Consider the following 26,097-nt stretch of genomic DNA (forward strand, 5'->3'; position numbering starts at 1 on the left):
GGTGTTTCCAATGCAGATGTTTGTTTTTATTGTCGGCTGATCTGAACCTTTAAATGAGCCGTTCTTATTCTGATCTGCTTCTTCTGCTCAACACAGCATCGCTGCCTCCAGTCAGGTGTTCTGCCTATAACTGGGGATATAGATAGAATCTGCAGGGTGTTGCTCAACATTAAGTATTATCAATCATGATATGACTTCCAATCAAAATACTTATTATATGATATTAATGACTTTTTGTAATTGGACTTCTACTTTCAAATTACAGTGTGTTCATCAGTGTGGCTTCTCACCATCAGTCCTTCTCTTTAGAACGTCACTCTGAGAAAGCTGAGCTGTTTGCAGGTAGAATGCGCTGAATAATACAGAGCTGGCAGAATGACAAGGTCTCTGTGATTTAGTAGAGAAAAGAAAAACGGTGGTGACGATAGAAGGACTGAGTCAGCAAATTCTCAGTAAATGTAAGAAAATCTATTGAAATACAAAAGTTAAAAGGATAAAATACAGTTTTGACTCTAATTGAACCTTTTTTCTGTAGAGAGACACATGCACGCACACATACACACACTATTACACTAAATAGTATAAAATGGGTTATGTAAAAAAGTGTCACAGGAAATAAAAGTTTAATAGGAAAAATAGAGTCAACAAGGCTTATGACATCAAGGTCCCTTCAAATTCTCTCCATATTTTGGTTTTTCATTCAGGAAGACAGGAAGTTCCTTAACACACCATTGGTGGTTTTTGGTATATCTAAATGTTCACACTCTCCAGATTGTGTGTTCACATGTTGAGAGTAAAGTCAAAGGTTTTTAAATACTTATCCAAGTAAAGGAAAATGAAAAATCTGCTAAAGTAGTGTAACTGAGTCTGTGTACTGGGATACAGGCATTGTGCATGTGCATGATGTATGCAGCCCTGCTGCAGTGGCTCCGGTCATTTTGTTCCGTTTTTGCTTCATTTAACTTCTTTTTCTTCACTTAGGTTATTTTATCCAGGTTGGTTAGCTTTTCGCACCCTATACAAGATATATATATATATATTTTCTTTTTTTATTTCTTCATTTTTAATCTTGTCTGCAACTGGAATATTTTTTTTCACTTGGTTTCCATTCCGATGGCCAGCTGGCGTGTATACATGAGAGATCAGCTGATGGCGTTCAAACCGACCAGCATGACGAAAAAGACCTCTGAATATTCCCGACCTTCTGAAAGACTCATCGGGGATGCAGAGAGGGAACGAAACACCGGAAAGAGAGAGATGGATCACAACATCGGCGATGACAGAGGTTGGAGGAGAAGAGGCGTTTTAAGCTGTGTCTTTAGCGAAGTTAGATCTTTGGCGAAATAAATCGATGAACCACATCTCCTCAATAGCCCGGATGCAGACGCAACACCCAAATGTCTTCATCATTATTTCAGGTGATATTCAGTCACGTCACCGTCGCCTCCACACCCACCACCTTCACCCAGGATATGAGCTGAACTGAACTCTGGACCTGCTGTATGCTAACATAAAGAAGAAAATCCAGGATAATAACCAGAGAGCCTATGGAGAGATATCGGAGGAAGTTGGAGAGATAATAACATAAGGGGGGTGTGCAGTGGTATGTGAACCATCACTGGTTATAGGCAGACTAACAACAGAGGGGCAGCTGGATCTGTGGACAGGGCGGAGGAACTCAATCGACCGGTTCATCCCCCCGCCAACCCCCCTGAGTCTTGTCTGAGAAGACCAATCTCCTCTCTCTCACCCCTCCCCCCCCTCATAGCCCCTCAAATCCCAGGGAAGGACCCCCCCCCCCCCAATCCCGACTCTCACTGTCTGTACTCCTCCGCAACAGACCGGCCCCCCTCTAATATCACGGAGCGAGATGGTCAAAGACAGCTGAGGAGACTCAACACAAATGAAGCAGTTGGCCCTGACAGCTTGAGCAGCAGGGTTGTGCTCAAACTCTGTGGAGACCTTCATCATGTCTTCAACATGAGCCTGAGTCTCCAGAGAGTCCCTGTGCTGTGGAAGACGTCCTGCATCGTTCCTGTGCCGGAGACACCGCGTCCCTGTGGACCGAAGGACTACAGACGTCTCACATCATGAAGACACTGGAGAAACTCGTCCTGGAGCAGCCCCTCCGCAGGCCTCACCTGGACCCCCTCCAGTTCGCCCACGAGCCACGACTCACTATGCTGAGAGTCTCCTATGAGTCTGTGGTGGCGAGAACTATCCTCTATGCTGTTGCATGCTGGGGCAGCAGGCTGAAAGGTGGCCAACACCAATGGGCTCAACAGACTCATCTGAACAGCTTAGAGGTGGAGATGGACCGTACAGCTGGTCTCAGAGAGGGGATCCAAACTGAGCTCCATCCTGAGCAATGATTCTCACCCTCCAGGATGTCCTGGTCAACAGCAGGAGCTCCTTCAGCAACAGACTCAGTCCACCACAGTGAACAACAGAACGCCACAGGAGAGCCTTCCTTCCTGTGGCAATAAGACTCTAGAACTCCTCCTTGTAAATAGAGTGTGTTGTGTTGTTTGTTAAGCTCACTCTGCTCTGCTACACCGTCACTGCTGAGCTTAACTCTGTATAAACAGTTGTATTAATATTTCTTATTTAACTTTACTTAAGCTGTCTGTTTCATTCTGTGTGGCGCTATGTCAAAGAATTTCCCCCAGAGATTAATGAATTGATTCTGATTCCAATTATGATACTTACATAATAGGAAGAACCAGTGACACAACCCTCTGGAACATCCAGTCCTCTCAGGTCATCTGGACCAAACGTGCTGAAGCTGATTTTAGTTTTCATCCAACAGATACTTTTAAGAAACTCCCAGAATCCTTCACTTTCCTCAGTGCCTCAGTAAAAAAAATAAAATCTGTTTCTGCTCTCTGGGGTTGCATTTACCTTTTATTCTCTTCAGTGTTTGAAACAATTCCTTATTTTTATAGTTGTGGTTCTGTGGTTTGTTTCTATTTATGTTTGTGGATGTCTCGCTCTTTGACTTTATGCTGAGGAGCCTCATGTGCATCATGATACCTGGACTCATCCTCAACATGGAAACTTCACTCACACAGTTCTTAGTATTTCAGTCCCATTCCAGGAAGGACTCTCCAGATGAGTGTGATACAGAAAGTTTGGTGGAAGTTGGGCTTCTGGCAGCTCTTCACTCTGTCATCAGTGGAATCAAATGTTTTGGATGTGAAACCTGAGAGGATTTCATTTATCCCATCGAGTGCTGCCAAGACTCAGTGCGATGGGTAAAGTGTGCCTGCTGGTGATTACCGGAGCTTGTGTACTTTGTGAAAAGCAGCAATCAAAGCAGCCATTAGACAGAAACTCTCCAACAAAAAACCAGGGTGATGCAGTAGAATAACAGCCACGCTGGTTCACAGCTTTCTGTGCCTACTCGCTCACTTAGAGGCCTTTTTCCTCACACCAAGCCAAGAGTGCTGGAGAGGCCCACAGCGCTTCATGAGTACCCATTTGACCATTTAGGCTGAAGCCAGCTGTTCTGTTACATCAGCATTCAGAACCACACAGAACCAACAGATTGGATGTGTTTTACACACTCTTTGTACTGTCGGCCCTCTGGGATCTCGCCGGGGGCTTTTCCACCGGAAAGAACCAGGTGCTAGTTCGGAGCCAGGGCCAGATTTAGCACCAGTTCTTTGTCTTTCCACGGCCAAAGCCCCGGTCAAACGGGGGCTAAACTGGTGCTACGCTGGCCCCACTTCGTTGCTGGGCCAAAGAGGAGCCAGACCGGGGCCATACGCGTCATCAGCTGGGGGCGGAGTTATCACTGCAGGCATCACTACCTATGAGGCAGAAGCAAGGTTGAACCGGCTTTCTGAAAACTACAGCAAACACTGAGCCCGTATCGGAACAATACAATAAGTCGCTCCCTGAAGTTAATAATACGAGGAAATGAGAGCCGCGGCTCTCGAGAGTACTGCTGTGCTCCTCCGCTGTCAGTCAGCCATGTCACATTTATCATTTTCCATTGTCGTTTCTTTCAGGCTTTTCATTGTAACATCATTGTAACTAACTTCACATCCAGGTCTTGTTTCACGTTATGACCGCAGGCTGAGGCAATGCAGCCGCTGCGCAATAGTGTGCGGCTGCAGTGTGCGGCTGCAGTGTGCGGCTGCAGTGCGGCTGCAGTGTGCGGCTGCAGTGCGGCTGCAGTGTGCGGCTGCAGTGCGCTCCGTTCCGAGACGCTCCATTATTATTTTCTAACCCACAGAACTTCTTTATAATGAAGTGATACTTTTGGTGCATCAGCAACTAAAAAACAAAGTACAAACTACTGTAAATGAAAGCTTGGATTTTTTAGCCGTAACATGAGCCTTTCATGTGAAAGAAAACTTTAATCAGTGTGTTTATGTAGGTTGCCATTGAAAACAGGTTTTAGAGCTGCGTTCTATCATTCTACACCTCCATTCTTCTCCCATGTTGAAGCATTTGATTCAGACATCCAGAAATAAAGTCAAAGGATCAGAAATTCACAATGTAAGGTTGAAAAATAATCCCCAAACATATTCACGTGTTATTTTTTTTTCTCTTTGGCCCATAACCACCAGTAGAGATACGAAGAGACTCAATGTTTTCTGGCTCTTTGGTCTGCATCTGAGGTTCAGGACAAACTTGATGGAGCGACCCAGACTAAACCGATGAATACAGTCTGTTTCCTGGTTCTTGTATGAGCGCCGTCAGCGCTAAAATGGTGAAATCAGTGACGTGTCACGTTTTGGAGTGACGCAATGACGTGGCTCTCACTTGGCTCCGTTAACGGTGGAAAGGGAGCCAGTTCTTTGGTGGTGCTCATTTAAGAACTGGATCTAGCACCAGCCCTGAACTAGAACCTGGTTATTTTTGGTGGAAAAGCCCTAACTTTGTTTGGTTTTTGTCAGGACTCTAGGGTCACTGTAGGGCAGGGGTGTCCAACCTTGGTTCTCGAGGGCCCCTGACCTGCATGTTTTAGCTCTCTCCCAGTTGCTGCACACCTGATTGCAAAGAGGGGCTCATTATTGGGCTTTTTCACAACCTTGGTGATGACATCATCATTTGATTCAGATATGCTGAAGCAGGGAGAGAACTAAAACATGCAGGACAGGGGCCCTCGAGGACTGGGGTTGAGCACCCCTGCTGTAGGGTCTCCGTTGGGTTTCTGTCAGGGCTCTTAGGGGTTTCTGTAGGGAATCTTTGTGGTTTCTGTAGGTACTCTTTGAGTTGCTATAGGGTCTCCGTTGGGTCGCTGTAGGGACTATTTGAGGTCACTGTAGGATCTTCATGGGGTCTCCTTACAGTCTCAGTAGAGTCTCTGTAGGTTTTCCTTTGGGTCTCTGTTGAGTCTTTAGTTTCACATTTTGTTTACATGATGACTTTTCTTCAGCCTGATTGAACTGTGTCAGACTGAGATCAGATTGTCCCGTTTACATGAAGACTGAATCAAGTGATCAGATTGATCAGATGTCTTTCCATTCAGTCAGTGAATAAATCCCAGAATGCTTTGCGATATGATCCACTGAGCAGGAAGCGTTGAAGATGATTTGTTAGCTGGTTGTTTTAATTTAGAAAGTAAAACCCAGAAACTTTCTCCTTGTTGAGAGTCTGATGAGGAAAAGAGAGCAGTGTTTGTCCTCAATCCTCCTGTTCAGCTTCAACAGACGCATTTTTCTCTAAACGGCATCGAGAAGCGTCACGTGGTGACTTTACCTAACAGACCTGCACAGTGAGGAGACTCTGACTCCAGGAGACCGAATCAGAACCAGTGTGGACTGGACTCTGTTCACAAGAGGGATAGACAGGAACCAGAACTCTGGTTCTGGAGGGTATGAGATCAGGATCCGAAGACAGACCTGGTTATGGAACATTTTCAGATAGATAGATAGATAGATAGATAGATAGATAGATAGATAGATATGCATCTCTGATGTAAATTGTCATTCTGACAATTTACATCAGAGATGCATTACAGAATGAAGTTTCGATGCAGGGTCAATGATAAAACACATAAAGTACCTGAGATAAAATAAGGTGCCTAAAATGCATTGCAAGGATAAATAAGTGGAAAAAAGTTAAAACAGAGAATAGATAAGTTAAAACAGAGAGTGTGGTATTTACGGTCTTCTGTTTAAAAGACTGATGGTGGTGGGAGTAAAATAGCTATTCTTGAACCTGCCAGTTTTACATCTCAGGCTGTGGTTCATCCTGCCTGAGGGGAGGAGAGGAAACAGTCCAGGGCAGGGTGGGGGGTCCTTGGTGATCCTCACTGCCCTTGACAGGCAACGTTGTTCTGCAAAGTCCCCTATTGGTTGCAATGAAACCCCAATGATCTTCTCGGCGGCGCGCACCACTCTCTTCAGTGCTTTTTGTTCGGAGGCAGTGCTGTTCTCATGCCACAGGGAGATGCTCCTGGTTAGCTCGGGCTCTATGGCTCCTCTGTAGAAGGTGGTGATGCTGATGTGCTCAAGTGACCTCTCTTCAGGTGCTGATGAGGAATCAGGTGTGCCACACCATTTCCACTGTAGTATCTAGGATGTAAACTGGGGTGTGCACTGGCTGTTTCTTCTTGAAGTCAATTACCAGTTCTTTGGGGTTTTTTCAACATTCATCAGATTGTTCCCATCACACCATTCCACAAAGGCCTTCACTTCCTCTCTGTAGTCCATGATGTGGTTGGTGCTGAACTTTGGAAAACAGTCGTGGGTCATCAGAATGAGGAGGAGAAGACTCAGAATGGAGCCCTGTGGAGCACCTGTGCTCAGTGAGATGGTGTCAGACTTGTTGCTCCCTCCCTGTACATACTGAGGCCTGTTCGTTAGAAAGTCCAGTATCCAGTTCTGCAGGGGAGTACTCAGTCCCAGTGGGCCATGTTTACTGACCAATTGCAAAGGGATGATGGTGTTAAAATCTGAGCTGAAGTCAACAAACAGCATCCGGACCAGAGCATTCTTGTTCTCCAGATGATCCAGGGTCAGGTGAAATGCAGTAGATATGGCATCCTCTGTGGAGTGGTTAGGATGGCAAGAAAATTGGATTGGGTCAAGTGAGGGGGGTAGGACAGAGGTGATGTGATCCTTAATCGGCCTTTCGAAGCATTTCATGGTTATGGATGTTAATGCTGCAAGGCGATAGTCATTAAAGGTGGTGTCTGTAGGGTTTTTTTGGCAGTAGGATGATTGCTAAGGTAGTGTAACATGATGGCACAGCAACTTGATATGGGGAGATGCTGAATACATCAGTGAGGACATCTGCCAGTTGTTCTGCACATCCCTTTAGTACACAGCCTGGTATCTGGTCTGGACCAGCAGCTTTTCTGCAATTAATTCTCCTCAGAGTCCAGAGCACATCAGCCAGGTCCAGACCAGGACCTGCTCTTCAGGCTCAGGGGTGGCCTTCACTGCTGATGAGTCATTCAGTGCTTCGAACCGTCCAAATTAATTATTTGGTTTGTTGAGGAAAGCCCTTGCAGCCGCAGCCAGCATGGGCTAACCCTAACCCAGCTTGTTTTTTTGTGTCCATGTGAACACAGGTTCTGTTTTTTCATGCAGATTTTGTGCTTCTGTTTTAGTGTAATCTGCAGTAATACCATTAAGTTGTCTTCTTATGACTCGTTGTGATGCCTGAAAAATAGAAAACTCTTTCATTTGTCACTGTTTCGCAGCTTAAAATTCTCCACAAGTCTACTCAACCAAAGTCGGCAGAGTTTTCAAGGTGGGGGACATGAGGAGCTCATCCATCAGCATGTTATCGAGGACTGTGCAGGAGCATTATCTCCCACCTTTACTCAGACTGCTGTCAGTGAATGTTTAGCTGCAGCAAAGACCCTCATTCAGTCTCTTTGAATAATGGAAAACAGCCTGCATGACAGATGTCTCAGGTTATGGTCTGAACTCGCCTCCACTCATCACACTCTTCCTTCAGGGCAGAATGTTAGAAAAAATAAAAAAAGTAGTAATTTACAATTCAGAGAGATCGAGGGCCTTCGTGATTATACTATTTTTAGAGCAGCAGCTCTGTTCTTCCCTGGCTCACCACTGTGGAGATCTTAGAACAGGTACAGGGAGCCATCTCCGAAGGCAGAGGGAGAATCAATCACTCACTGAATCAAAGGGAGCTGGTGACAACAACTCGGTATACAGCAGGGAGGGGGTGCAGAAGGAGTCTTCAATGAGATTATCATCTTCACTACGTTTCCAGTAATTTGTTAACATCTGCAATAAGCAGCGAGATGTGGGGTGTGGTCACGGCAGTGGATGTGTAAACACGACACAGAGCTGTGTGCAGTCAAACTGCAGGTTTCACAGTATTGTGTCCACTGAGCAACAAGAAGCCATCTGACTGGCTCCAGTTAAACTCTGCAGCAGAGTCTAATAATCCCAGTCATACAGCTAATGTCATTAGGTAGCATCCTGGGGTGTGAAGGTGAAACTGGAGGTTAATTATATGACACCCCCACCCCCACCCTTCCTCCCCAGATCCTAATCTCAACATAATGGAGTCTCACAAAGACACAGAAAATTAAGATCCACAGAAGATCTATGCTTCCATATAAAATGTGTTTCAACTTGCTTTTGAATTCCTTTGAAACGTCTATATGTCCACCAAGATACTGGCCCTGACGTTCATCCACCTGTTTGTGACAGTGGTTTGACTGGATGTTTTCAGGTCTGCACAGCACTGTGTTAGTATTCTATATGCGTGCAGCAGCGCAGGTCATTATTTATTCTTGATGAGCTGTGGATGTACAGTGTGGACAGCTGGGGGCTGCAGCCTGCGGCAGCTCTCACTATTTAAGATATTTACGTTCACTCATTTACAAAGTCATAAATCCACCCAAAAATGTAATTCAACCCGGAGTTTAACATGCAAAGCAACGTGGAGACTAAAGGCTGAATTAATTATTTTGCAGCCGACAGTGAAAGCACTTGGATGTGTAACACACAGGAACTTCTGCAAGCAGACATGAATTCCAACCACCTCAGTACAAGAGCTTCAGTTTGAGCTCCATCAGGGCTTCAGCCTGCAAACAAACTCATTGTTTCTGATTGAATTTGGAGCCCTGCTCCTGCTGTACTCTTCAGTCCTGCTTCATGGCCTCCTTCAGCTGCTATTTATACCCTCCTGTCCTGCTCCGTGTCCTCCTCCTGTGGCAGTTCACTTCTCTCTCAGAAGGACTGAATGACTGTAATCTAGTACGTTGCACTGTTGCCGGTCAAACACTGAGATGAGAGGAGGAAGGCGAGACCCTATTGATTGTTTGACCTTTTACAATTAATAATCTATTTGCACTGGATGTCCTAAAGTAATGTCTGCTGTTTGTTTGGTTTGATATTTATAAAATAGGTGATGTCACATGTCCTACCAGTAGAGTTTCAGTTTGGGACTTAAGAATGAAGGAAAAAAATCTGCTCCTGCTGATTGCAGCTTTTCTGTCATTAAACATTATTTCCACTGACAGAAAGATAAAACTGCAGTGTTTTTACCTAAACCCTCTGATTATCTGCTTTGAGTCCTTTAAGTTGTGAGGAGGGTTCACGGGCCATGTTTCAATGATGACTTACAACAACAGACCGAGATCGCCACACAGCAGCTGCTGATTTAGAGGAATCACACTTTAGAACTGATCAAACTTTCCCAGGTCTTTTAGATCGTCCATTTTTCTTTTTTTTATTCTAACCAAAATGTTCTCCTGCTGCCTGATGAATCCAATAAATTCTGGGCTTTAATGGAGAAATGATCCGTGTTTTTATGTGTAATTGCTGTCGGTCCGTTTTCTACATGCTAGCGTGCGTTCTCTGTCTGTTCCCAGTAACCGTCAGGCCTTCCTGTTGGAGAACGTTCCCTGTAACAGCCCCAGCTGCCACAGTGTGGGCCGGATGTTCCACATCCACTGGGACCAGTCCGACCTGGGAGCCATCCAGAACGCCGTCATCGCCACCTTCTTCGACATCTACGAGGACGTGAGTCCCTCCTCTTGTGATTTTAACCATTTATTAGCCGTATGTATGTATGTGAAAGTATTTCTCATCAGACTGCTTCTCTAACTGAGCTTCGAACAATCCTGGATATCCAGACTTCACCTCTGTCCAGATCAAACTCCACAGGCCAGAGGATCATACTGTTCACAGGCCAGAGGATCCGACAGGTCACAGACCAGAGGGAGGAGATGTCCGGTTCTAATGTCCAAGATTCCTTTTCATCATTTGTAAAGTTATTACACAATGCTAATCCAAAGCTATTTTAAATGCAAAAGGACTGCACTGTAGTCTCAGCATTGTTGCTCACAAAAGCAAACACTGCAATATTACAGTTATTGTAGCATTGCTGCTAACAATAGCTTTCATAGAAAAGAAACCGCCTTTTCTCAGTAGAGCTCACTAGAAGGAGTTTTAATCTGGCTGGAATTCAGGACCAAGGCTGATTTGGGGAAATACACTTTGAATACAATGTTGTTTGACCTCTGACACCTGCAGTTTTGTGAAATAGATGAAAAACTGTTTGATATGGGACCTTAAACTAGTCAGACATTAAGTTCCAGCTCGATCTTCTGCTCAGTGAATAGTCTGATCCTCTGTCTGTGAACAGTCTGATCCTCTGGTCAGTGAACAGTCTGTTCCTCTGCTCAGTGAAGAGTCTGATCCTCTTCTCAGTGAACAGTCTGTTCCTCTGCTCAGTGAAGAGTCTGATCCTCTTCTCAGTGAACAGTCTGATCCTCTGTCTGTGAGCAAACTGATCTTCTGCTCAGTAAATAGTCTGATCCTCTGTCTGTGAACAGTCTGATCCTCTGGTCAGTGAACAGTCTGATCATCTAGTCAGTAAACAGGCTGATCCTCTGCTCAGTGAAGTGTCTGATATTCTGCTCAGTGAACAGTCTGATCCTCTTCTCAGTGAACAGTCTGTTCCTCTGTGAACAGTCCGATCCTCTAGTCAGTGAACAGTCTGATCCTCTAGTCAGTGAACAGTCTGATCCTCTACTCAGTGAACATGGCAAGCAGCTGCTTAATAGCATCATTAACTGTTTTGAACCAAAGTTGCTAACATTTCAGGACTGCAATGGATTCTGGGAGAAGCTGTCAGATTGTATGAACTTTAAAAATCTTCATGCCAAGCAAAAAAGAGAAATGAATAAATCCTGCACAGCAAACAAAGAATATTTGATCTCTTTAATGCAGCAAAGCGGATTACGGCTGAAGCTTATTTTTGACACCGACGTCAACAAAATAATTTACATTTGTGTTGTTTTCCTCCGCACTCTGAAGTAATGCTGCGGATTGGGAGTGAGGACGGGGCATTGTGCTGCTGGGATGAGTTTTTCATCAGGGGTACAGTTAAGAGCACACAGAGCTGATTTGCTCTGTCTAAAAGCCAACAAAAGACAAAGAAGTGGATTTTCTGTGTGTGTGTGTGGGGGGGGGGGGGGGGGGTACTCTGTCTGCATTCACTCTGCTTTATAGGGAAGGTGTGTGAATTCACAGTGCTGCAAGACACACACCGACATGCTGTGCACTTTAAAAAAAATTTTTTTAAAACCTTGTCTTTTTGTCTTCACTCTCTCCTACTCAGTGGAACATTAATGTGAAGGAATCTGCTGGAGGCGTTCGTCTTATCCAAATTAATTGCAGTCAGAATGTGGACGTTCTATTCAATCTATCTCCCGTCTTTTTGTCCGACACTCTCTTTTACTCAGAGAATTTCTAAGCGAGAGGGAGGAACAGGGATGAAACGATAGCTCTGGATCACACATGCAGTGTGTGAGAGGGATAAAAACGTACATCAGAAGACAAACTCACACACACACACACACACACACACACACACACACACACACACACACACACACACACACACACGCACAGACACACACGCTCACACACACACACACACACACACACACACACACACACACACACACACACACACACACACACACACACACACACACACACACACACACATACATTGTCCCTTATCTGTGTGCCTGTCTTCATTTGCAGGGTATATTAGACATGCTGGTTCTCAGCCAGGCGGAGGGCAGAAAAGACTTGATCATCCACGCTTTGAAGAACAATTTTGAAGCCGACGCCTACTTTGTTAAAGTGATGGGTGAGTGATAAGTCCTCTTCCTCCTCTTCTTGCCCTCATGCAGACAAACCAGCTCGATGAAAAAGAGTCACGAAGGAGAAAATGTCTGCACCCAAGCAGTTTCCTGTATGTGTGATCAAGACCCTGTTTACACAACAATGTTTTCAAATGAAAACACTAAACTTTTCTATCGTTCCGGGGGGGGGGGGGTTTACACGACAACGGGTCTCAGAGCCACTGAAAACACAACCTTCTGAAAACGGCTCCCAGGGGGGAACTTTTTGAACACACTGATCCCTGAAAATGGGGAAAACGCAACATTTCTGAAACTCTGCTCCTGGTCCTGGTCACCACGATCATAGTGAGGAGTTGTTCTGCACATGCTCAGTGGCTGGACAGTCAGAACAACGTTTCCTCCAGAGTGTCATGACTCTCAGTCCAGATTCTCCTGGGACTTGGTAGTTTTATTTTGACAGTCACTGTAATAACAATCCAGTTTGGTCGTCTGTCCACTACAATGTCTGTGTTCTCCCAGTGTGAATGTTTAGAGCAGATTGTTCTCTGCTGCATGTGTGTGTGTGTGGTTTCATTACAAAAACAACCAACAGCACCCACTAGCGGCCCAACATGCAAACTACCTTGTTTCAGTGTTTCTACCGTTTCTGGGGAAACAGATATTGTTGTGAAAATGTCATGTCATGTAAACACAAAACTTTTCTGAACCAAAAACGATGCATTATGATTTGAAACAAGTTTGTGTAAATGAGGCCTGAGAGTTTTGTTTAGTTTCCCTTCCTCTTTAGAGGCTCCACAGCTTTATGTGTCAGTCTACATTTCTATCTGATTTTTAATGTTGTTTTATCTCTTATCTAGTTTGAGCTAAAAACGGCTCTTCAATAAAAAATAGTTCAGTAGATTAACAAGTTAGAGGAAACATGCAAACCTGTTACCACACAATCAACATTCATGCTGAAAGAGAACTTAAGTTAATGTCTTAAACAGCTGGAAGAGAAATCCCTTAAATGGACTGAAAGAACTTTAAAACTGCCGTCAGAGCTGAAATGACTAAACGAGCTAACAAAGCTAAAACTGATCAACCTGATAATTGACGTCAGCAGGTCTTAACTGGAGCTTTTAAAATTCACACAAGAAACGTAAGCTGGAGTTTTGTTAAATATATGACCTGGTGATATGTGTTGACTGTATTGTGAGGGTTAAGCATGTGTTGCAGCTCCAGATGAATTCATGGTGGAGAGGTTTCAGACCTCTGTTGTAGATGAAGTCACACCATTGAGCAGAAGAAAGTTTCCTCTCCAGGCTAAACACAGATGGTCCAACTATCAGCAGCCATTTCACTCTTTTCTTCTCAGTCGGTGGTGGAAAGAAATCCGGCAGAATTAGCACTGTGGTGGATAAACTCTCTTTCCTAAACAGGACACCATAGAATGCAGTGATTTGTAACTCATATAAACCTGTATTTTATTTCTAGGAGGACACAACATGTCAGATGATGGAACTGGCATATTTTACTGTTTCACAGAAAATATCAGCTCATTTTGAATTTGATGGCAGCGATTCTTGGGACGTGGCCTTGATGCCCTTTGTGCAGCCTTGTGTGAACGTTGGGGACCAGTTTGGACTCGAGCTGTTGCATCTTCAACACCAAATACCGTCCACTGGTGGGAACGGAGGACTCTGTGCGGCATGTGGTTCAGCCTCGTCTTGAGGAAACATACAAGGTTGTCGACGAGAGAAAGACGTTTTGTTGTAGGAGCAGTTGTGTCCCAGGGCTCCACATGTGGAAGCGGCCCTCATACATGAGCGCTGCAGTGTTTTGAACTGTGTGCCGCGAACAAGCCGGATCTCGTCTCCTCTTCACGTATTGAGTCACTGGACCACACAACAATCTTCCTTCAGAACATTTTCCATGATCTTTGGCTAAAGATGGCTGTGTTCACATACTTGAAGTTAAACCTGCATTAATGTCCATAGGCAGTGGTTAGTGGAGGTGTCCCTGAGTCCATGCAGTGGTATCCAATTGAGAATCAGGCAACCTTTGCATGATTTTGTGTTTTTGTTTCCAGGAAAGTTTCATGTTCATGCAACAAAGTTTTGAAAATGATATCTGCTTCCACAGAAATGGCAGAAAGGCAGAAATATTATGTCGTTAGCATGCCAGGCCACTAGGGGGTGCTGTAGTTTGTGTTTGACCTGATAAAAGGCCTTAGGTTTGTTGTTAAGGGAGAGCTGCCTGAAGGTCATCTTTAACACTTCATCTGTCCGCTACACAACATCACACCTCACAGCTGGAACATTGAGGTGAATGAGTTAGACTGATAATCTCACAGATTAATACAATATTCACATTTCTCTCAACATTTAGCGATATGTTAGCATTGCCACAAAGAATCATGAGCAGATATGTAACCTTATTTTTAAGCACTTATTTTGAACCCTCAGTTGACAGAAGCTGTTTCTCTCTCTGAGCATCATCCGACCTCTTCATAGTCTCTCTACTGGAAGGCGGAGCCTGAGCGTTTTCAAAAAGTTGTCTTTTCCCCGATTCCACAGAGTCGGGGCGTTTTCAAAAAGTTCCATCTCAAGAGCCATTTTCAAAACGTCGTGTTTTCAGTAGATGCAGGCACCTGAAATGCTTCAAAAGTTTTGCATTTTCACTTTAAATTGTTGTTGTGTAAAGGAGGCCTTAAAGCTACGTCTCCCCCGTGATATTCAGAGTTCAGGTGATGATCAGACAGAACGCAGGCTCACACCATCATCTTTTTTCCTCCCCCCACATAACTTGTCACTTTTTACTCTCACCAAACATAAGCTTCATTCTGTCTGACTAAATGTTCACACAATCTGGTTCACATCTTATTTCATTGGAACGTTAAACCTGTTGTTGTCAAACCAAGCCTGACTGCGATTAGCTGTACCAGCGTCACTATATCTCCTCTCACTCTCAAAGAGTTTCATGTATTTTTGGCTCATAGCTTCTTCTTTCCCCGTCAAGTTAATAGATTTTATTGCTTTTGTTGTTTTCTTGTCACTGCGACAGTAAAACTCCTTTTGAAGTCAAAACATTGGTATGGCTTTTGTTGCTCGTGACATTCAAGAAGGGCAGGAATAGTTTCCACGCCACGGTGGTCTTTGCACAGTTTAATGTGTCACTCCGCTCGGCTCATTAGAGGAAAAGCAGCGCTGCTCATCCCTCCATTTCAGTTGGTGAACAGTTGTTTTGTGTTGTAGGGTAAGGAGGGGCTGGGTTAGATCCTCTGCTCTGTGAGTCCTGCACATCACAAACATACAGCACCGACTCATATCACACAGCTCACTCGTGAAATGGAAGAAATGAAGCGTTTGTGGTGAAAGAGAAGCTCACACTTTGATTTGTGATGAGAATGAAAAGATTCTGTTACTGCGTCGCCTTCCCTGTTCAGTGACATTTGTATGGTGTCATCAGGTTTATTGTTATTTCTGTAAATAAATGTTACTAATAATCATTAGTTAAAGGTTTGTTTCTAAATTTGGGAGTAAATAAAACATTTGTTCTTTTGAATTAGTGATAGTAGCACCAAGACTTTTTGTTCACCTTGCATAGACCAGACACCGACAACAATGTATTTTCCTTTAATAAAATTCCCTCACACCTCATTCCATCGTCTTATCAGGGACTTTATGAAAGTGGTTGACATGCCTGCCCGAATCGCATGGCCTTTCCACTGTGTGTTGTGTCTTTGAGCAAGGCAGTTTGCTCCAGTCAACTCAGCTGTATAAATGAGAACTAGCAAGCTCTGGCAACTGACCTGCGATGGACCAGTGTCCCACCCAGGGGGAGCTATACACTCTCACCTGCTGAGCACTATGGAAGCCGGAGATAAGCGCCGGCCCAATAAGCCCTCGTGGCTTAGAAAGGGTTCAGTTTAGTTACGCGGCGTTTCAAGTGAAGACGCATCTTTTTTTATCTTTTCATTTCAGAAAATTTCCACGTTTCCACAGCAACGTTTTAAATTCCATGTGCGTTTCCACAGCAACAGGAGAACTATTGAAAACAATGCGGCTAGCATGTTCAGCCACTAGTAGGTGCTGTTTTGTTTCTGTAATGAAACCACACACACACAAGCAGCAGAGAACAATCCGCTCTAAACATTAGCAATGAGAGAACAGGGACATTCTAGTGGACAGACGACCAAGTTGGATTGTTATTACGGTGACTGTCAAAATAAAACTACTAAGTCCCAGGAGTATCTGGACCGGGAGTCATGACACTCTGGAGGAAACATTGTTCTGACTGTCCATCTAGTGAACATGTGCACAACCACTAGTTACTTCGGCTGTCGTGACCACGACCGGCATTTCAGAAAAGTTGCATTTTACCCCGTTTTCACAGAGACAGAGTGGAAATGTTTTCAGAAGTTGCGTTGCCATTGGCTCTGAGCACCATTGTTGTGTGAACAGAACCAAAATGTTCTGTTTTCACTTGAAAACATTGAGTAAATAGGACTTCATATCGAAAAACTTCAAAATAGTAATTGATGAGCATTTGTCTTCAGCCACAGCCCACTGAGTTTTGAGTATTGGAAAGCAGCTCGCTGTGTAACCCAGCATGTATATCTGGATGTTAGTCCATATTTATCAGGATTGTGTCTTTGTGGCTCATCACAGGCCTGAACAGCATCTTGAGCTGCATAATCAGTATCCCAGCAGATCCTGCTCTCTCAGGGAGGTCTTCTCTAATGTACTGCACATGTTTGATGTGACTGCTGTCTGCCTCTTCAGTGACACACTGCAGTGATACGGTTGTGCTGAACTCTGATAGATGCTGCTGCAAGTCCTTTAATTACAGGATGTCAACATTGTAACAGAATTAGATTGTTCACAAAGAGCTGAAAACACTGAAATATTATGTGCTTGTCCTTAAGACAAGAGAACTGTTAGAGGATGGTGAGAAAGAAAGGACACAAACAAACAGACATCTGTCAAGTTAATCCACTCACTGCAGACCTGAAGGAACAGATCAGGAACTTCACTTCTACTGACTGGACGGGAGCTCAGTGCAGTAAAGGTCTGCCAGCAGGTTAAACCTATAGCAGCTTCACTTGAAAGTAGTCCAGGGTACTGTAAGCTATATTAAATAGAAAAGCCTCGGGGGTGGCGGCCACTGTGCCTCCGGGTCTCCAGGCTTGCGACCGTTCTCTGCGGTCCTTCCGGTGTCTGGGCGCCCTGTCCTGTGGCCCGTGGCTCGGGGGTGGTGTCAGTCTGGGGAGCTCTGTCAAGCCTTGGACCAGGCTTTAGGGCTCTTTTGGTATCCCCACCTGCATGGGTGAAAATCACTCCGACTCTTGACAAGACCCACGGACGTGCAGAATCCCCCCAGGACTCTCTGGGCATAGTTGTTTATCTGTCATCTCGGTGGAGATCTAGACCACTGGTGCAAAGATACAGTGCCAACATTCACCTTCCGGGAGGCTGGAGATGGTCACTTATAGCAAAAAATATAATATAAATAAATAAAATAAAAGGAAGCCAATGATGAGAAGCTCATGTTGTATGATGTGATCGCTCCTGCTGCTTCCTGACAGAAATTTTACATCAGTTGAAAAGTTTGTAAGCCGTTATAGTTTCACTCTCATAATAGGGCGTTACAAAAGTCTACTCTGGAAGTAACAGATGCATGGATTAGTTTTTCAGCAGCACTCTCAGTTGACATGTTCCTGATTTTAGAAGTATTACACAGGTGAACGAAGGCAATCCTGCAGACTTGTTTAATGTGGGAGTTGAAGGACAAGTCCTGGTCTAAAATAACTCCTAGGTTCCTCACAGTGGAAGTCAAAGTAAAATCATCCAGTGTTACTAGATGTTTACGTTTCTCTCTCAGATGTTTTGGGTCAAATATAATAATCTGAAAAGTAGTTTTTCAAGTTGTAATGAATGTTTCTTAGCATGAAATGAGGAACGTGTGCAGTAAATTAACTCAAGTTTCAGTTTTTGTGCCTGTCTGATTAAACATGCTATTTCTCTTGATGCTCTGTCTTTCGCACATTTTACTAAATTTGCTGTTCAGTGATGCTAAGGAGGCTGTTTGTGGGGATCGTGGATAATGGGAGTGAGGAGAGAAGCAGGGAAAAGGCATGAGCCTCTGCATGTTCCTCTGCCTGTCAATGAAAAGCCCCGAGGCTCGGAGGAGAGAGGCAGCTGGTGGCTTCATGTGTAATCTCCTTCCTCTCCGGGCAAAGTGGGCTCACAACCAGCAAACACCGGCCTGCAAATTGCTAATCTGTGAGACAATTATGTTTTGGAGGAAATTCAGTAAAATGAGAAATGTTATGAACGTGGAGCACTTGTAAAAGCAGGTGTTGTATAATTGCAGTTATCAGCCTGTGTGTCTTTGTGTTGACTCCTCACCTCTCCCCATGCTGCGATGCGGGGCTTCCTTCTGGAACTTTTCCTTAAAAACCTCTGTATTCTTTCCTAAACATCTTTTTAATTTTTCCTGAAACGCCTGTAAGTTTTTCCTGATTTTCCATGTTTCCCGTAAACACTTCTTTTTTTCTTTTTTTTTTTTAATTATTATTTAAATGTCGGTAATTTTTCATAATTTCGTCTATTTTTTATTTAACATCTCAGTATTAGCTTCTGGATTTTTTTTTGGTCAAATTTTCTCTGTATCTTTCCTTAAATGTCTCAGTATTTTTTTCCTTGAACATGTATTTTTCTCATCCGTCTCTCGTCTCGCTCTAGCACTTCAAACAGCAGACACAGAAATAGTCCCGCCACAGAACCACCCCACCCTACCCCCCCCCCCCCACACCCCCCCGTTAGCCCCCCTCTGCTTCTCTTTTGTCACTTCTTATATTTGGTGCTATGAATATTTTCAACTGTTTGGTGTCTTCTATTTTCCACACACAGTGGGCAGCCACAATAAGGTGTGTGTGAGTGTGTGTGTGCATATGCGTATGTGTTTGCGTGTGCGTGTGTGTGCGCGTGCATGTGCGTGCAGCCTGTCAGCTGCAGCAGCGTCGCTCTTCTTCTGTTGAACGTGAGCTCGGCTGAGCTTAATAACCCGGCGCCGCTGTCAACCCCCTGAGTTTAAATGTTTATTTACCATTCCTTTCAGCTGTGTCTGATAGCAGAGCTAATAGCGTTACCCTGTAATGAGACTGGGAGTGTGAACTTCATATTCTGTTTTGACACGCAGTGTCATCCTCTGCGTCTTCGTACCCGGCCGGATCCCGCCCTCTTTTCTGGAAGACTCAATCCTGTTTTGTCCACATGACACCACTCGACCCTCCCTGCACATTATCGAACACCCGCTGGAGGATCGACAGCGTGCAGGGAAACACACCGACTTTCAGGATAAATCCATCATAGAGCTCGGACAGCGGCCTGGACCCCTGCCGGGCCGCTCACACCGAGCTGACCTGAGCTGCTGCCGCTCTGACATCTTCCACCACCTCACTCACACATTGCCTCAAAGCCATTAATTATTCAGGCCCAGGCTGGAGCTTTCTGAGGGCAGAGGCAAACAGAAGGAGGTGTTAGCAGCTGGAATGTCATTCTGCAAAACAGTCTATACTATCTACTGCAGCTGAGACCTGCACGCCGCCCCCGTACGGACCTCAGACCGTATCTTCCAATGAGACCATGCTGCTACACAAGAAGGATGGATTGTTTATGACAAATTTTCTTGGTTTTCTTCTGACATTAGTCAGGAGTTATGCTTCAGGGGATTGGAAATGTTGCATCAGCAGGTCAGGACCGAGAGCAAGCCTCACCAAAGTCTGTTGAAGATGTGAGGGAGACGTGCTCATTGTCGGGAAGGAGATCTGACATGTAACATCTGCCTGGGGAAGTTAAGGCCCTTCAATACTTTCTGCTCATCTGCAGGCCGCTTTGACTTGCACACAGTTGTATTCATACTACATTTCAGGGTTCACGTTGGTGTGTGTTCCATAACGTAACAATCCAGAAAATATCTCCACTTCTGGTGGCCGTCGTTCTCCCATTTTCCTAAGGTTTTTTATATTTTACTCCAGGACTTCTGAGCCATCAGGCTGTCTTTATATTCTTGGAAATTGTGATTGTACAGACGGCAGCACTGGAGGGTCTCCTCACACAAGCGCCCAGTAGGCTGTTGTTGTTGCTCTGGCTCATACGTGGTCGGAACACATGGTCCATCAAACCCTCGTGCACAGAGGTGGATGACGATATTCACATCACAGTAACAAACAGACAGGGCCCACCTGTGGAGAAGGAGGTCCTACCTCTATATGGAAAGAGGTTCTGCATTGATGGAAGGAGGTCCTACCTCGATGGAAGGAGGTCCCACCTCAATGGAAGGAGGTCCCGCCTCGATGGAAGGAGGTCCCGCCTCGATGGAAGGAGGTCCCGCCTCGATGGAAGGAGGTCCCACCTCGATGGAAGGAGGTCCCACCTCGATGGAAGGAGGTTCTACCTCTACTGAAGGAGGTCCCACCTCTACTGAAGCAGGTCCCACCTCTACTGAAGGAGGTCCTACCTCGATGGAAGGAGGTCCTACCTCGATGGAAGGAGGTTCTACCTCTACTGAAGCAGGTCCCACCTCTACTGAAGGAGGTCCCGCCTCGATGGAAGGAGGTTCTACCTCTACTGAAGCAGGTCCCACCTCTACTGAAGCAGGTCCCACCTCTACTGAAGGAGGTCCCGCCTCGATGGAAGGAGGTTCTACCTCTACTGAAGCAGGTCCCACCTCTACTGAAGCAGGTCCCACCTCTACTGAAGGAGGTCCCGCCTCGATGGAAGGAGGTTCTACCTCTACTGAAGGAGGTCCCACCTCGATGGAAGGAGGTTCCACCTTAATGGAAGGAAATTTCGCCTATATGCAAGCAGGTTTTCAGGCCCTTAAGGAAGAGCCCAGAAGACGATGGGTTTTGAACAATGAGAAAAAATAAAAACAGACAGAAGGGCAGCTTTTTCTTGGTTGTTAGAGCGGCCGCCTCCTAAGTGTAAGGTTGCAGGTTTGATTCCAATCACCACCTGTCCACATGTCGAAGTGTCCTCAAGGAAAACCCTGAACCCCAAATTACACCCCACTAGGCGCCTTGCTTGGCGGCCTCCTCCATTGGAGTGTGAATGGGTGAATGTGACCAACCACGTGAGGCGATTTGGGACTGCTCAAGCTGCTGAAAAGATATATAAGTGAAATCTATTGACCATGTGGAAGAGGGCTGAGTTTATATGAACATTTAGCATCTCAATCATTCAAACAGGAAGTCAGGTCAAACATCCTTGAAAGTTTTTACACCCATATATGTTTTAATTTTACACAAAGGAAAGAAGATCCACAGTAAGCCGAGCAGAAAAATAAATACACACAGTGGATGTTTGGTGGACAGATGGAGGAGTGATTACTGCTGAGGAGGGAGGAACTAACTCCAGTACAACCGTGTGTGTGTGTGTGTGTGTGTGTGTGTGTGTGTGTGTGTGTGTGTGTGTGTGTGTGTGTGTGTGTGTGTGTGTGTGTGTGTGTGTGTGTGTGTGTGTGTGTGTGTGTGTGTGTGTGTGTGTGTGTGTGTGTGTGTGTGTGTGTGTGTGTGTGTGTGTGTGTGTGTGTGTGTGTGTGTGTGTGTGTGTGAGATTAAGAGAGACTGACAGGCAGAACTGTACCAGTTGATTAGTTTCCTGCTCACTTATTAGGATGCAGATTAGCTGCTTTGAGAAACATCTGGGAGCTTTTCTCTCTCAGACACACACCCCACATACTAACCACACACTTCCCTCATACACTACACCCACACACACACACACACACACACACACACACACACACACACACTGTCCACATCCTGTTTCAAGATTCCCTCCCTCATCGCTCTCGTTTCTCTCTCCTCTCTCCCTCATCTCTGCCTCCTTTCTCTCTCTCTCTCATCTCTCTCTCCTCATCTCTTCTCTGTCACTCAGTATTTTCTTTTATCCAATTTTCATCTCAGTCAATCGACATTGAGTATATTTACTTGAAGTGTGTCCATTTGCTGCAGCTCTCAAAGACTTTTACAGAAATATCTTTTTATGCAGGATGTCAAACTCCTTTAAGTTCAGCTGCCACATTCAGCACAATGTAATCTGCAGTGATCCAAACCAGCGGAAAAATAGCAGCAATGACCTTTGTTACTGGACATATTTCCAATTGTTTACTATTGTTTTGAGTGCAAAGACGTATGGACACGTTACAAAAAACGTTTAAAGAAATTAAGTGTTGTTTCAACAGCATACAAGATTCAACAATTCACCTTGGACCAAAATAGAGTTAAAAATACTACATGTTCTCCATTTGCATCGTTTTGTAGCTTTCACCAGCATGTTTTTATCAATTCACTGGCAGTGTCGCTAATGCTAATGCTATTTCACCACTGCTGGATCACTGATCAGGTCTTTGTGTTGTGTGATGTGCACTGCTCTCACTAAATAAATGCAGTCGTCAACCAAAGGTTATGTTTCTAATCCTTTTACTAAGAAAGCAGTTCTTTATCCTGAGTGCCAGACCAGACCTTCTGGTAGGTCCCACCACCGTGCTCGATGTGTGAGCCTTTCAAACTTCCTTCTTTCCCCTGAGTTGTGACCTGATGTTTAAAGGTCTCATATTTACAGTTTTCCAACAGTTTCCCATCAGTCTCTTGTGTCCAAAAACATAGTTTCCAAAGTTGTTTTGCCCCAAATCCAAACCCAACCAAACCAGTTTGAACCAGAATCTGACCCAGAAAGAAAAGCTCCTGAAAAAGTTCAGACTCAGAAAGGTTTCAGAAAGTTTCAGAATCAATTTATTACTTAATTTGGTCATATGTTGTGTGACAGTTACTAGCAAGCAGCTAACAGTAGCTCCTGCTAACTGTCAGGGTAACTGTTATGTGAATTTATTCAGCCTGTTGCTCTGCATAGAACTCGGAGCATTTTTGAAGCAGCTCATCACACGTCCTGTGTTGAATGTCTCCTGATATTAATGACCCTTGCATATTATTTAAGGACGCAAACTTAGCAACAGTCATTGAGCTATGTTAGCTGCAGAGCTAATGCTACAGGCACATTTTAAGAAGCTATCAGGCTACGTAGACCTGCGCAGTAAAGCTAAACGAAATCAAATATCTCCGTTCACACTGAAGGTCTTGATGCTCAATTCCGATTTTTTTGCTGGGATCAGTTTTTTTGGTGCGATCGTCCACATTACATTTCGAACACGACCTCTATCAGACTGCCGTGTGAATGTGATCGGGTCGACAGTTTTGGGCCCCAGGGCGCAGATGACGTTGTTGACAGACGTTAATATTTACGCCACCCCGGTCAGCACTAGGGTTGCCAGATTTGACTCATGGTTTCCAGCCTAAACAACGTAAAACCCACACACCTTAATGAAAACCAGCTCAAATGTTAGCCAGTGTAGGAATGTTAAAACCCTAACACTATTATATGTGTAATAAAAAACATGCCATACACACAAATGCATGAAATAAAGTTAAAACGTACGCAGTTTGACTCCCCAATTTGGGGATACCCGCCATATTTGCCAACACTGGTCAGTGTGTAGATCCATTTTCAAGTGGTTGTTAAATACGAGCCGACACAATCTAGACAGCATGAGGAGGGAAAGAAGGAGAATGAAGAAATAAGAGAGCACAGTCACTTCCTCTGGCGCTTATTCATGACGTTAGTCACACGTCAATGGCAAGGCAGTCACATGTAGGGAAATATCCAAACTGGTACCACATATGATGAAGGCCTGGGTCTGGTGTGAAAAAATCGGAATTGGCGCTTTCACACGGCCACAAAACAGGTCAGATATGGGTCACTGTGAGATCAAACTCAGAGTTGGGTCGCATTTCCCTGCAGTCTAAAAATAGACTTCTCTGCTCCTTGGGAGCAATTGCTGTGTTTAGCATGGCAGCTCTGCACTACCGGTGGGAGGGTCAAAGGGAGAGCCTACCGTGACTGTGATTTGTCAATGCCCTCTCTGACGTAGCGCAGGGCCCAATTTCTGATTCACAACACAACACAACACAACACAACACATCACTGAGACCCCAGCTGAGAAAGCAAGTGATCGCATCAGTTGGTGTTTCTTTTATGCTTCTGTTTGGTGTTTAAGTTCTTGTTGATCATGATCCACAATAAAAAGAAGCAGCTTCCGTAGATGATTGTGGACAACAGTGCTCCAGAAGGACATTCAGGTGTCATTAATTCATGCCTTTTACGTTTTCTGTGTAAATATCATTCATCTTCATCAACGACCTGACCGTCAGCAGTCTGAGACCCTGGACTCTCCCCTCCATGCAGCCTGCATGAATCAATTCAAGCTTATACCCAGTTCACTTTTATTAGTGTTGAGTTAATCCACAGAGGACTGAGGTGGCTGGCAGGCAGACCAATTAGCACATTATGGGGAGTGGCTGTGATGAAAACAACAAGCAGCCGAGCTGAGGCGTCGTGTCTGATTTATGATCCTGAGCTCCAATCTGCTCACATTGCAATGATTTTAGCTGTGCAGCCGCTGAACACTCACAACCTAGAACCGGTTTTTATAGGAGACGTTTGACCCTGTTTACTTAACGTTTGCAATTAATTTTCATTCAGGCAGTTTGTTTAAAAGCCACTGATGTTGTGAGTCTCTGAGAACGGTGCAATGTTTTCAAAATGCCCGTGTCTCTGTCTGAGCAGATAAAACACAACTTTACTTGGAACATGGAGTTCTGCTCATGAGATCTGAGTCTCAGTCCGCAGTATTAATGCTCATGTGCGAGTAAATGAACCACAACAGAAGAGGATTCAGAGAGTTTGTTTGAATTTAACAGCTCATCTCCAATAAAATGATAATTTTCTCTAATTACTACTGACATGCTCACGTCCGGCTGTCCTTTGCACACGTGTGCGGCTGCAGACAATCTGCAACATTTTCATTTTCTTATGTCTTATAAAAACAGAGCCTGGATGTTCTTTTACACTAATGTTGAATTCTACTGATTCACACATACATTCAACATGAGCTCCTTACAGGACCTGTTTCTCACTCTGAACATGAAATATACAGACTGGAGCTGGTGGTTGTAGATGGACTGTCTGTCTGTCTGTCTGTCTGTCTGTCTGTCTGTCTGTCTGTCTGTCTGTCTGTCTGTCTGTCTGTCTGTCTGTCTGTCTGTCTGTCTGCGTCCATCCGTCCGTCCGCGTGCGTGGCTCGAGGTGACTCACACTCGTAGCCACTAGCGCTGACAAGGCATGTCGTGTGTCCTCATCAAGGTCTGCTCATCCTATTTTGTGTGTACGCGTGCTTGTGCATGTGGATGTGTGCTCATCTTTCTATTTTTATGTGGACCTATTTAAATAACAATTCCGCACTGTCGGCCCAGTCTTCAAAACCTGAAAGGGCAAATTGGGAGACAGACCGAGCTTCAATGGTTGAATAAAGAACATTCAAAATACTAGAATTTAGTAGATAATGTCATTTTCATTGTTGCCTCAACATTCGTTCTTACGGTGACAGTATTCGTGTTCAGTCAGATGATTAGGGGTTTTTAAATCAGTTAAGGGCACATTAATCACACTTTTCTTTTATATTTCAAATTCTTACATTTGCAGCTTTCTGAATCCACAGTGCATCTAAACGTGTTTTATTGTAGTTCAGTCTAGGGATGCACCGATACTGGCATTGGGTCTGAGACTGCACAAAGTACTCGTAAAAGCTCCCTGATACAACCCAGCGAGTATTACATGATGTCATCCATCATCGACGTCAGCAGCAGGTAGACAAGAGAGGACAAGCGATGACCGCGGCTTGGAGATTTTTTAATATTAATGAGAACGACAAAAGTAAGACTGACTGTTAATTATATTTTAACAAAATATCAAGGGGAAGAAAAAGATAGTTGATGCAACATCAGCAACTTCGTCACCAGAGACATTTGGACCTGCAGAGTTAGAACGATGTCGCTCAGTAGTTTAACTGTTCAGTGGATCAGGAGGATTTTACTCCAAACTGTGCTACATGCTACC

The 26,097-nt window shown here is 44.6% G+C and overlaps 1 protein-coding gene across 1 annotated transcript in view; it reads left to right on the top strand.

Annotated features, from left to right (window-relative positions):
* Positions 1–26,097, top strand: part of itfg1 (integrin alpha FG-GAP repeat containing 1) — a 213,321-nt gene that overhangs the window by 122,927 nt on the left and 64,297 nt on the right. The window contains exons 11-12 of the mRNA XM_080458012.1: positions 9,812–9,962; positions 11,997–12,105. Coding sequence (XP_080314138.1) covers positions 9,812–9,962; positions 11,997–12,105 — 260 coding nt within the window. The remainder of the gene's footprint in view (positions 1–9,811; positions 9,963–11,996; positions 12,106–26,097) is intronic.

Source organism: Lipophrys pholis (genome assembly GCF_963383615.2).
Source record: "Lipophrys pholis genome assembly, chromosome: 2".
Taxonomy (NCBI): domain Eukaryota; kingdom Metazoa; phylum Chordata; class Actinopteri; order Blenniiformes; family Blenniidae; genus Lipophrys; species Lipophrys pholis.